We start from the raw sequence: 13,688 nt of genomic DNA, 5'->3' as shown, positions 1-13,688 counted from the left end.
TCTAAGGCTACATTTGTCTTTCTTCTCTACCGCGAACAGCTGTAAGCCCATCCTAATTATTCTAAAATATTCAGTCCTTGTTCTTTATGCATACCTGTTTTATCTTGGTCTGTATTCTTCTAGCAATAAAAGATTATGAAAGGATCTTAGATTATAGTCTGTAAAATAATTTTCTAGAATTTTTTGAATATTGATTAAGCAGGAGCTGTTCTGCCCTGTTGAGAGTAGCACTGTCAAAGTGTAAGGAGGGTACCTCACTATGGGATAATGTAAATACCTTATTCTACTTGTGATGGCTCCTTTTTTATTTTATGTCCAACTACCTCTGCATAAATTTCTCCACTACACTTGCAAATGTGAGGTTTCATCTATAAAAGCCTTCTGAATTGTAGTTATAGATATAATATGTCCTAATAAGTTGGAAGGCACTTAACATTTACTTTTTTACAGCCTCAATATGGTTACAACCACCCACATTGATTTCCTATGAATGGACTACTTCCCGTGGTCAATTACATCACCATGTTATTGTCCTCTGGTTAGGGTGTTTGAACTTCAGGCTTCCCTTTTCCAGCTGGGAGACTTTTACGTTTGGTTTATGGCACCATGTGTTTGATCCTTACTACTTCTAAAAACATAATTATGATGCTAACGTTTTAAGGGAAAGATTTTCAGTAATATTTGATTTTAAAAAATGGAGCAAAGTATAAGAACTGAAAGATAATTTAAAAATAAAAGAAACATTGTCATGATGTATCTTTTAAAATATTTTCCATATAATAAACATTATGTTTTTACCTTGTCTTTATAATTTATTGATAGACCTTAACTTTGGACTTTTAGGTTGTTTCCAGCCTTTTCTCCATTATAGGTAATGCTGCCATGGATGAGTTCTTGCACGTAGCTTTTTCTTAAGGTAAATTCATAGAGAGGGTCTCTGGCTCAAAAGATGTAAATGTCTAGGTGAATTGAGCTTTAAGAGAAAGGTGGTAGGATAGGGGAACTACCACATGGCTTCTGTATGAGTCTGTCCAGAAACACTTCCCCCTATCCATCCTGTTCTTCCTCCTAGCTTTAATATCCTCTTGTTTTACTTGAACATTATTTTGAGGGTCTTAAAATTCAAGTTAGAGAGTCATTGTTTTTTTGTGTGCTTATTTGTTTTGGTGTTTTTCTATGGATTTAGGTTTTCTTTAGAAAAAAATACATTCTTGCTCATTGTAAGAAATTCAAGTAGTACATAAAAAGACAAAAAGGAAAGTGAAAAAACCACCTGAGACTTACTACCTAGAGATAACAAAGATTATTATTTTTATTAATATTCTTCCAGACATTTTATATTCTCTGTATAGGAAATGAAGTTTCAACTCAGCCTTTCTGACTTTGTAGTCATTCAAACCTGGGTTTGAATTCTGGTTCTGCCTTTAGTTAGCTATTGATCTAGATAAATTAGCCTCTTTAAAACCTTAGTGTCTTCATCATTAAAATAAAGCACCTACTTCATAGAGTGGGTGTGAAGGTGAGATAAAGTCCCTGACACTAGAAACTGCTCAAAAGTTATCTGTGATTTTTTTTACCAGCAGTGGTAGTGGTGTGCCTACTGCCTGGCCTGGGTAATAAAGTAAACCTTTATATCCCTACAATATTTACTTCCTTCCAGCTAGACTGCAGCTAAATGTTGAAAGCTTTCGAATGCAAGTTGTCAAAATTGTGTATTTGCCATAGATATAAGTAGTGATTCTTGAAGAATAAACATTCTGTCATTATCAAAAACCACCTAAAGGAGAAAGAAAAATAATCCTCCTAAGTTTTGTTGGCTTTACAAAATTTTATACCTGAATAGTGTAAAGAAAGTATAATAAAGTAGAATATCACATTCATGAAAAATAAAAGTACTTCATGATGTACTTAAAGTGAACATGGTGAAAATAAGCTCACAGTGATATTTCATTGTATAAATGTATTCAATAGGAAATCCCTTTATTCAACTGTTCTCTTGATTCAGGCAGAAAAAGGGTTAGTGGGAGAAATGACAGAATAGGAAGTTTAGGAAGTAATAAAACTTGTTTTAGTAAAGAGCTTTAACAGTTTTCCAATCATGTTTCTACCTATACTAGATCAGCCTTAAAGATGTTTGTAGGAAATTAAAAAATTTTTTAAATTAAAAAAAACCTCCTCCCCATGTTAAAAATGTCAAGTAATGTAGAGAAAAAGTCAAACTGAGCTTTTTTCACAGAACCCTGAGGAATGTCTTCTGCAGTGTTGCTCAGATCACAGAACGCTTATTTAAACAAAAATTAATTTAAATAAAATAAAAACTAATTTTGGGGGGGCTTCTTAGATCTCAAACTACAGTTCTTGATTGTAGCAGAATAACATTTTAATAATTACCTGTTGTCTCTTACCATAACTTAGGTATGACTTCTCCTGTCTTTCATTTGAGAAAATGTCTCCAGGAAATGAGAAGGAGGGTTTTGAGAAGGGTGATGAACTAATAAAAACTATCCCTTATTTCTTTTCTAAGTACAGAAATCCTTGGGTCAGTAGAGGTATGAGTGAGGCCTGGGTGGGAAGAATTGTCCTCTGCCCTCTTTTCTAGTGGATGCAGGGAAAGCCAACTCTCCTCATGATTATGAGGATTAGGGGGATTTCTGGCATCGAGAGAGTTAGGATTAGGAAAGGGGAAAATGTTCCTCCCTGCACCCTCCTTACAACTGTCCCCCGGCTTGCTACCGATTATGAGGGTTCACCTAGCCACTGGGGAACCCCTCTGAAAACCCAGGGACGTAAGGTTTGATTATTCATACCCTCTCTTGGGATTATTATTCAAAGAGGACAAAGTGATGAGAGAGAAGAAGAATAGGGAAAAACCAACCCAGTGCATTGGGCAGGGTAGGTGACATTATGAAGCAAGGTCCCATTGCCTGGCTGGGGTAGTACAATATAGCAGAGTCCTTGGCAAAAAACAGGGAGGAATCACCTTTCTCTCATCCCGTGTAGTCTCCCTGTTATAACAGAAGAGTAGGCTTGGCTGGGCACTTGGGGGTAGTGCCTGATGAAACATTTTTGTATATTTGAATTTTCTCTTCCTTCACCATTCATGGAACTGAAATTTGAAAAATGAAAAGAGCAGGTGTCAGCTGAGAACTGATATCGAAGGGTTTGTTTTTCAAATGTATACTGAATCTGGGAAAAAATAGCAGCTATCCTCTGATAATAGTGCTTTAAAACGTTTAAATTGACAGAAACTTGGAAGAAATAATGCCATCCCTTTGGTATTATAGAGGCATTTTTCTTTATTCATCATAATTTAAATTTAGTATTACAGAGCCTTTCAGAAAATTAGTCCCTTTTGTGGAATGTTGAGGTCACCTTGTTTTAGAAAAAGTGCACCTTCATTACATTTAGTTTATTCAGAAAAATATAGAGTCTCTTTACGTACTTGAATTATTACTCCAGTTCTAATTTTGTACTACCTCCCTTTGGCCCATATCAGTCTGCTTAGAAGTTGAGTGATTTTGTTTTTATAGGTAATTCCCATTAATTTGCCCAATGATCCTTTCAATATAGCACTATAATCACCTGAGAGTAAGAAAAAGGTTAAGGGTTCTTTAATCCTGGGTACTACCTCTGGAAATTCTGATTTAATTGTTCTAGAGTACAGCCTGAAATGAGGCAATGTAGGCACAAAGGAATTGATAACATACCAAAAATTATTCACAACTGGTATGCAAAGAAACAAGGATTTGACCTCAGGTCAAAGCTCACCTTTTTTGCTTCGTGGTTCTTTGGAACACATTTCGAATATTATAGTACCATACTTTCATAATTTTTCCTTAAAAGGAATTTGAAACACCATTTTATTGTATTCTTACATATCACATTATTGTACCTTGTAGATACTTTTTCTGAGGGACTGTCTCTTCAACTTTATAGAGAAAATTAGTAGGAAATAGAATCTAGTAGAATATGCATTGTCTCATAACGTTTTCTAGAACACAGCACTCACATTCTGTTATGTAAAGGTCTCCAAAGGACTTGACTTTTTAGAACATGTGGGGATGATTAGAGAAAGACAGTTGCTCCCTATCTCATAAGGAATTGCAGAAGTGAAGAGGTGACTTTCATAATTAGTTACAAATTAATAAAAATTCCAGCTTTTATTTTGGACATATGAAAGTATGGGTTTAGTTTGAAACTTTGAATAGCAGTAGAGGCAGTTTTTTATAACTAACATCTTAAATATAAATATGAATTGAGCTTATGAGACTGTGATTTTTACAGTCTGAATAGCCATATGTAACCCTATTCTCCAACCTCCCCCTCCATCCTCTCCCACCCCCATTTATCAGGCCTTGTGCAGTGGGGAAAGTGGGACACGGTCTCAGATTTCCACAGCATCGTTTAACTCAGTAAAACTAAGTATGCCTTCCAGTTTTCGAAACCTTATATTTTACACTATACTTAAAAGATAGCTAGCTGACAAGAACAATTTAAAAATAGCAGACCATGGACAGGTGACAAAATGTCACGCTGGCAGCACCAGACTGCATTAACAAAAATCACCAGATGTCACACACTTGATTTCTATTTTCACAGCTGATTAAACAGCAGTATTTGTTGGACAAAAGGAAGAAAAAAGAAATGGCCTCATCTGAATTTGGAGTCAGTTTTTCTTTTGCTGTTGGTATTTTCTCTCTCCTTCAAAACCCCATAATAACTGTAAAACTTAAGGCATACTATATAATAAATTTTTAAAATATTATAAAATAAACCTAATTTTAAAAAAGAAACCTTTATACATATATACTTCCTAAACTTGCAGGCTATAAATCAGAATGTTAGCAGAGCTTGTCTTTGATTGGTGATCTTGTTTTCTTCATTTTTCTGTATTGTCTAATTTTTCTCCAATGAAAATATATTGTATTTTATAATGTAAACATTAATTTTTGAAGAAGTAGAGAAAGTAGCTTAAAGAAGCCTTAAGTGGTTTACTAAAAAGAATTTGGGAAAAAATTAGATTACATTTAAGTAATTGGTTCTGATGGTTCTGACATTGAACTAGAGTTTCGTATAAAACCTTTGGTTGATGATCTTGATCTAGAGATCATTAAAGTCAGAGGCCAACAGAATTAGGAAGGATACCAGGAAAGGCAAAAGAATTTTCTGCTTTTCAGCAAGTAGTGATGCCTTCATCTACAAAACATTGCCTAAGGCTCTTGTTTTGCCGCATCTTTAGAAAGGCTGAATTGGAAGTTATTGGTGTAGGATAGAGGACGATAATTAGAAAACTACTGAGCTTCTTTTCAGTTTCATCTTGCCAGGTTGAAAAGTCCCAAGACCTGATGGAAAGAGTACAAAAAGGATCCAGCTTCTAGAGGACTGCAGAGAGGGGCATCCCTTAACGTTAGAGAACATAAGTAGTTCCAGAAACGTATAAAAACTATTATTTGATATAGTGGTTGTAAACTACATAATTCTTTACCATAAATGATTGTAGCACAGGAAATAAAAGAAGTTGAATGAGCTAAATTTGGGCTTGCTTGGATTTCTTGATAACCCGTTATTATTCTGAGAACATTTAGGGAACATCCCTAGTTTATAGGAACAACACCGATATCTGAATATTCCTAGGTCAGAGATTGAAAGACCCTCTCAATGTGCCATTTCCTTAAATTCTGCTCAGCAGTGATTGGGTTTTTTAGGCAGACTTTCCAGTGACTGGTTGCTTATTGTTTAGTTTGAATACCTCAGAATATGATAAGTAAATCACAAATAATTAATACATCTTCCTTTTCCCCAAGTAATTAATACATCTTCTGCTCTTAAACCTGGAGGCTATTAGTTCAAATATCTTATTCAGACTTGTCATCTTATAGAACAGAGGCTGGCTAACACCATCTGTAAAGGGCCAGAGAGTAAATATTTTAGGCCTGTGGGCCATATAGTTTCTGTTGCACATTATTCTTTTTTTTTTTTTTTTTTGCGGTACGCGGGCCTCTCACTGTTGTGGCCTCTCCCATTGCGGAGCACAGGCTCCAGACGCACAGGCCCAGCGGCCATGGCTCACGGACCTAGCCGCTCCACGGCATGTGGGATCTTCCCGGACCGGGGCACGAACCCGTGTCCCCTGCATCGGCAGGCAGACTCTCAACCACTGCGCCACCAGGGAAGCCCTGCACATTATTCTTTGTTTTTTAATTTCTGTGTTTGTTTTTACAACTTTTTAAAAATGTAGAAATGATTGTTTGTTTGGAAGCAGACAAAACAAGTGGCCAGCCCCCTGTTACTATAAGGACAAAGGTCTGGACACAGGCATTATGCCCAAGGTCGTACAACTAGTGAGTGGTAGGGGCAGCACAAGAACCCTAAATTTTTAGGCCAGTCGTTGTCCCCCACTATATCTGTTATATAAATTTTACATCTTTCTTCTGGTCGCCATTCTGATCATTATGTTGCATTTTTGAGCCACCGTGAAATCTTTATCTTTTAATTCCCTCTAAGCTTCAAGTTTGTATACTTCTTTGAATTCATTATTTTGCTGCTTGAATTTGAAGGGCAGTATGAATTGTTTAAATAAAATGCTTAATCCAGGGAGTGGCATGTTTAAATTGGAATGTGGGAGATGTGTTAATTTTTCCTATTATAAGGGAAGCTTCTTTTTTGTTTTGTTTTATTTCTTTGTTGTTATTGAGACTTTAGCTTTGTTTTAAGATTTTTCATGTGTATGTTTTATGACTTGATTTAAAACTGTTTTAACTGCTATGGCCTTTGATGGCATTGTTATAGATTAATCTGTTTTAGTTTTTTGTAATGTTCATATTGTACAATGTATTTATGATTATATTAAGCATTCTCTGTGCTTAAAGTAAAATTATTTTATTTTTTAGGACGCATGGGAATAAATTTTCATCATCCAGGAACAGATAATATTATGGCACTTAACAGTAAGTCTTCATATGAAATATTCTGTAAAATTAGCAGTCAAGTCTACAGCATGTAATTTCCACTTTCTCAGCTGTTCATTACATTTCAGCCTTCACTGAGTGCAGTGTAGACCATTATTCTATACCAATGGTTTTCAAAGTGTGGACCCTGAACCAGCAGCATCAGCATCATTTGGGAACTTATTAAAAATGCAAAATCTCAGGCCCCATTACAGATCTGCTGAATCAGAAACTTTAAGCATGGGGCCCAGAAATGTGTGTATGACCAAGTTCTGTAGGTGATTCTGATGCAGGCTAAAGTTTGAGAACTGCTACTGTAAACCAGGGGTTGACAAACTACAGCCCTGTGAGCCATATGTGGCCCACCGCCTGTTTTTGTAAATAGTTTTATTGAAACACAGCCAAACCCATTCATTTATGGATTGTCTTTGGCTACTTTTGTTCTACAGTGGCAGAGACAAAAAAACCTAAACTGTTTATTGTTTGGCCCTTTACAGAGAACTTTGCTGACCCTTGCTGTATACCACTGTGTTAGGGGGGAGGAAGGAGGGGAGGAAGAAGGAGGGAGATGATAGAGAGGGACTGGGCTAGAGAGTGTGAATAAATAAATCAACTTATTGTAACTCAGAATTTTCTCATTGTGGTAGATAGCCAACAGGTGCTTCAAACTGGACATAAGGTGTTTCCCATTACTGGAGTTTGCATAGGAATAGTGGCGATAGCTTTGCTGCTTAGAAATGGTTTTGTCAGTATACTTGTTGGATTGGGTTCTGGAGCATCAAAACCTTATTAGCCAGAAAGTCATTGTATTAAATAATACTGCAAGAAATATCTGGCTGGCATCAACTCTCCTTCCTAGTGTCTGTGGACCAAATAGCTTTGCAGAAGAACAGTCTCTAAATGGAAATTGTCCCTTGTCTAAAGGACCATACAAGCCATTGAATCCCTCAGGATATAAGTTTTCTCCTCTATCAAATGAGTGATATCAGGTTGTCCCCTCTCATTCTCCCTGACATACAAGCTGACTCTCAATACACATGGAAGACCTGCTGGGTAAATCTACGGTTGTCTACAATATTACCCCTTTTCTTCTTGCTTGAGTAAGGATGTTGAAATGCCATTAGTGTTCCTTAGGGCATATTTTAGGTTATCTCTAAAATATATATTCCATATTTCTTTTGGTTCTGACATGTAGCCTACCTTCCAAGGAGCACTGGTAAGAACCAGCACTGCTGGCATTGTTTGATAATGCAGGTCCTAATCCACTCCATGCATATTTTGTTCTAAATAGCTAGTATCTCCTCTTTTTGAGGGTCTTGGAAACAATGGGAGCTCCAGACTATCCACCTCTATTTTCTGATTTCTAGAAGAAAGATCACTTTACAGTTAGATTCTGTTACCTCTAACTTTTTTTCTAAAAGTAGGTATTTTTGAGGTGAGGATTAATAAACATGCCTAACTTGCCAAGCCACAGCAATTTTGTGAAACTTTGTGAAAACACTTCAGTTAGATGATGGGATTTAGAAATGAATGTAAAAGAAAAGAACAGTATGATAGTGTGTCTGCCTGCAGGAATAAGTGTGTATTTTAGAAAAGACCTAATTTGACATGGTGTAAGTCCTCTTCTGCAAGAGGGAGAAGATATAATTTATGATTTTCCATGTAAAAAATGAAGCTAAAGGACACTTTTGTTTGTAAAAGGTTTTGATTCTCTTTGATTTGATTCTCTTTAATCTCTGCTTTTAAATAAGAGATTTCATTTATGTTCTTTCCACTTTGTGGAAAGTGTTGTTTAAATCCCCCTTTCAGCCTTGAAATTTCTTCATCCTTAGTAAGAGATGAGGAGACTGAATTAGGTCATCTTAATGATTGCTTTCAGAATGAAGATTCTGTGATGTTGTAATATTTTTTAAAGTAACAAAAGGGTCATTTTGCCAATATCTATATCATGTTGATGAGTTATGCATATTTCAACATAATGGCAGATACCAGAGCACACCTATCTTCAAATGACTTTGTGGGTCCTGCCCTATAGGCTCCTCAAAGTAAACCGTAAAAACCACTGGGGTTTGACATTTGCATACGTCAGTTCTCTTTCAAAGTTGACTTCTTCTTGAAATGATCAGAATAAACAAAATATCCTCCTTGGTAGATACTTGTGAGGTCTACAGGTTTTGACAGATTTGCTGTGATAAAGCTTTTTTTCCCCTTTTGTGTAGTTGGGCCCAGCCCATCTGGTGACATGTATGTGTAACACATGCACAAACACACCTATGTATTTTTTGTCTTCCCTTTTATGCCTACCATTTGTCAGCTCAACAGTTACTGTCCTGTGACTGGTCTGTCCTTCTTATTTTCCCTCAGCCTTCATATAGATGAGGTCACAAATCACTAAATCTTTATTAATTCAGAATTTACAGTTATTGAAAGGGGCTGGGTTGAAGTTGAACTATATTTTCAGACAAGAAGATACTGGCTAAGAAAATTTAAAAGAATTGAGTCAAGGGTTAAATTTTTTAAAAAAGGAAATGTGAGACAGTTGTAGTTCCTTTCTTATTAACCATTTTTGGTATGCAAAATTGATGCTTCCTAACTCTGTTCATAATGCTGCCATTCACCATGTCTTCAAAAAATCTCCCATTCTTTCACTTCCTTGATCTCACCCAAACCCAAATCTCTCCTGAAAATACCATGTTGTCAGCTCTCCTGACTTGATGAGACAGACAGAGGTGTCAGGGTGAGCATTCTCACTTCTCATTACTACTGCCCAACTTTAATTAATTAGTTAATTTGTTTTTAATTAATTTGTTTTTGGCTGCGTTGGGTCTTCGTTTCTTCGTTTCTTCATCGCGGTGCACGGGCCTCTCACTGTCGCAGCTTCTCTTGTTCTGGAGGACAGGCTCCAGACGCTCAGTAGTTGTGGCTCACGGGCCTAGTTACTCTGCGGCATGTGGGATCTTCCCAGACCAGCACTCGAACCCGTGTCCCCTGCATTGGCAGGCAGATTCTCAACCACTGCGCCACCAGGGAAGCCCCACTACTGCCCAACTTTGAATGGGCCAGTTTCCCATTTTTCGGTGTTCCTAGTGCATGTCTTCCACCTATACCTTCCTCTCAGAATCACCACTGCTGATGACATCTAGAAGCCAGAAAATGGAGCTTGGGAGAAGACGGTAGGAAACCAACTGTAGAAAACAGTAAACCTGTAGATATTTAGGGTGTGGAAAGACTAGCAAAATTTGTGTAAAGCCAAAGACTCTCCTGATTTTTGCTACTCAAGACCATGAATTTAGTTAAGAATTAGCAGGCCAACCTTTGGGGAGGAAACTAAGAGACACATCTAAATTTTGGCTGTTACTGAAAATTTTAGTCCTCAAGTATTGTAGAATACAGAAGTGGAGATGGGAAGAAATTCTGATCCATCAGTAAGATCTGCCACTTGTTTGCTATTTCCAAAATACAGTTAGTTCTGAAACAATATGCCCCTTCCATTTAAACTGTTAATGTATTTTTTCTTAACTTTCTAATAATGCCCTCTTTTCATCCTCTTCACCCTTATACCAAAGACACTAGAAGTTTGCATAATGTATTTTTATTTTTCCTGCTGGAGAAGGAAGGAGGCTATGAGAGTGCTTCCAGCTATATCTGTTTTATCAGCGAGATTTTTTCTAACACTTAAGGGTAGTTTGTGTTTTTTGTTTCTTTGATTGTATGTGGGTTTTGTGTATGTGTGCGCGTGTGTGTATACCTGCACTCTAGGTATAGAGTTGAGTTTAGCAGTTGTGGGCTTATATGGGATTGATGCCTGACTTGGTGCTTTTTCCTCTGTTATGATGATCCTTAGAAAAGGATATTGGTGCTCCATCATTAGTCAAGTGACCAAATTTATGCTCAAGTTAATGGTCAAATCCAGAATGCCTGGTCTTGTGATTTACTCTAGGAGAATCACTGCTGAGTATATCCACTTTATTCCTCTTGACTGGTCAGCTTCTCTTTTTTCAAGTAGAGAATGGGCTTGGAAAAACTGAAATATCAGGAAGTTGCTTGATGAGTACACCGTTAGAAACAGGGGGAGCAGTGTGGCCTAAGGGATAGTATCACTCAGCTTCAGGGAGGTATCTTCCAAGTAGGCTGGAAGGCTTGTGAAACCTGGAGATGAGCAATAAATTAGCATAGCCATGAAAAGCATTGTTTAGAATCTAGCATATCTGGTCCCACTTCTTAGAAGCTGTATGACCTTGGGGCCACATTCTTAACTTCTTTGTCTCTGGTTTCTTCACCTGTAAAATGAAGATAATGATCACTAAAGTGGCTATATATTAATCTTGTAAAGTTTAGCATAGCGGCCTAGTAGATAATGCTCAGGTGAACTGCTGTCATGATTGCTTGTATCAGCTTTAGTGCTGCCTTTTGTTTTATTTATTTATTTATTTTATTTATTTATTTTTGGCTGTGTTGGGTCTTCGTTGCTGCATGAGAACTTTCTCTATTTGCGGCGAGCGGGGGCTACTCTTCATTGCAGTGTGCGGGTTTCTCATTGGGGTGGCTTCTCTTGTTCTGGAGCATGGGCTCTAGGCACTTGGGCTTCAGTAGTTGTGGCACGTGGGCTCAATAGTTGTGGCTCGCGGGCTCTAGAGCGCAGGCTGAGTAGTTGTGGCGCCCGGGCTTAGTTGCTCCGCGGCATGTGGGATCTTCCCGGACCAGGGCTCGAACCCATGTCCCCTGCATTGGCAGGCAGACTCCCAACCATTGTGCCACCAGGGAAGCCCTAGTGCTGCCTTTTAAAGATTTCCTTTTCTTTGCATGTTAGACTTCCAAAACATATCTTACATTGTTTGTGTTTAGATAGAGGTTTTCCTGATGGAATTTAAGACAGCACACCTACAAATCACTAATAGGCTAGAGTGGCTGTCCTGGAGTATATTACCATCTCTTTTTGTGTGAATCTTTTTTTCTGCGTGAAATGCTTCCTGTCTCTGTCTCCTGACTGAAACATGCACCTTCTTTGGGGCTTAGAGTTGCTGTATCTTTCATGATGTTTGGCACTTTTAAAGATGCTCTGCAGTCATGTTTGGAATGTAAAATGGGATAGTCATTTTGGACAACAGTTTGACAGTTTCTTAAAAAAGTTAAACATACACACCTACCATAGGATGCAGCAGTTCTATCTTAAGAATTTACCAATGTCCACACAAAGATGTATACGTGAATGTTTAAAGCAGCAGTATTCATGATAGCCAAAATTATAAATAATCCAGATGTCCCTCAACTGGAGAACGGATAAACAAATTGTGGTACGTTTGCACAGTGGAATACTATTCTGCAATAAAGAAGAGCAAACTGTTGGACTTCCCTGGTGGCACAGTGGTTAAGAATCCACCTGCCAACGCAGGGGACTAGGGTTCAAGCCCTGGTCTGGGAAGATCCCACATGCCGCAGAGCAACTAAGCCAGTGTGCCACAACTACTCAGCCTGCGCTCTAGAGCCCGTGAACCACAGCTACTGAGCCCACGTGCCACAACTGCTGAAGCCCACGCACCTAGAGCCCATGCTCTGCAACAGGAGAAGCCACCGCAATGAGAAGCACGCACACCACGTCAAAGAGTTTCCCCCACTCGCCGCAGCTAGAGAAAGCCTGCACACAGCAACGAAGACCTGCGCACAGCCAAAAATAAATAAATTAATTTTAAAAAAGGGACGAGCTGTTGATTCATACAACAACATGAATGACTCAAAATAATTATGCTTAATTTAAAAAACTAGACAAAGAAAGAGTACATACTAGATGATTCCATTAATATAAAATTCTAGCAAACGTACTCTAATCTATAGTGACAGAAAATACAACAGCTTTAAGAATACTTTGAAGTAATATTGTCCCCCTTTTTTCAGAGGAGGGCTTAGATTCTTGGAGGAGTCATGTTTAGATAAGGATGGCTTCTGGTTGAGCAAGTCTCTGAATCTCCTAAGTCTCTCTTTAGTTAAAAAAAACCTACAGGAGGACAGTTATGATACTCTACCTCATTATTTTTGTGAGATGTAGATGAGATTAGGCACAGGTACAAATAAGGTGTTAGTATTGCTACATTTGGAAAGTAGGGGGCATAGTCTTTTTAGAGAAGAGGATCTAAACAGTAGTTTTGTAATGTAACAGAGGTTCAGTTTTATTTAAATTAAAAATTTTCATGCAATTCATTTTTTGATATCTCTCAGCTTGTAACTACAGCCTGTTCCAAGTTATGAAGCGAATAAGAAATTTGAAGTGCTGTTAGATTATACAAAAGTTATGTGCCTTATTTGTCAGCTGAACTATAAAGCCAGTAGAGCCTTATACATCAGTAGGTATCTTCTACAGCTTCTTATTAATTGCAACCTCTAACCCAGTAATTTGAACTTAATACAGCTAAACTTGCTATCCCATATGATAATTATGAAATAAAAAATTTGTTTCCACAAGTCAAAAAAAAAAAAAGAAATTTGAAGTTCCACTTTCGCTCTGACGGGGAGGGATGATTGTTTGCCATCACTCTTCCTTATCAAACTTTTAAAAACACTGATAAATTGAGGAGTCCTAGAATAAAACCTTGGATGTTTGAAGACTTAAATTTTTAATATCTTTAAAAAAAACCAGAAGACATTCATCTGCTTGAGAAACTCTGAGGTCATTGATTGTTAACACCTTGTACACAGCTGATGCACCAAGAAACTTGGAGCTTTAGATCATGCTGCCTTCCACTTTTT

The 13,688-nt window shown here is 37.5% G+C and overlaps 1 protein-coding gene across 6 annotated transcripts in view; it reads left to right on the top strand.

The window, feature by feature from the left end:
• The window catches only part of CPEB3 (cytoplasmic polyadenylation element binding protein 3), a 175,962-nt gene that overhangs the window by 70,819 nt on the left and 91,455 nt on the right, over window positions 1-13,688 (top strand). For all 6 annotated transcript variants that reach the window (XM_029245196.1, XM_029245192.1, XM_029245195.1 and 3 more), the window contains one exon: window positions 6,891-6,947. In XM_029245196.1, the coding sequence (XP_029101029.1) occupies window positions 6,891-6,947 (57 nt within the window). The remainder of the gene's footprint in view (window positions 1-6,890; window positions 6,948-13,688) is intronic.

This window comes from Monodon monoceros, unplaced genomic scaffold (genome assembly GCF_005190385.1).
Source record: "Monodon monoceros isolate NGI ecotype Baffin Bay Population unplaced genomic scaffold, NGI_Narwhal_1 Super_Scaffold_4, whole genome shotgun sequence".
Classification (NCBI taxonomy): Eukaryota; Metazoa; Chordata; class Mammalia; order Artiodactyla; family Monodontidae; genus Monodon; species Monodon monoceros.
This window is presented reverse-complemented; position numbering and strand designations above follow the sequence as displayed.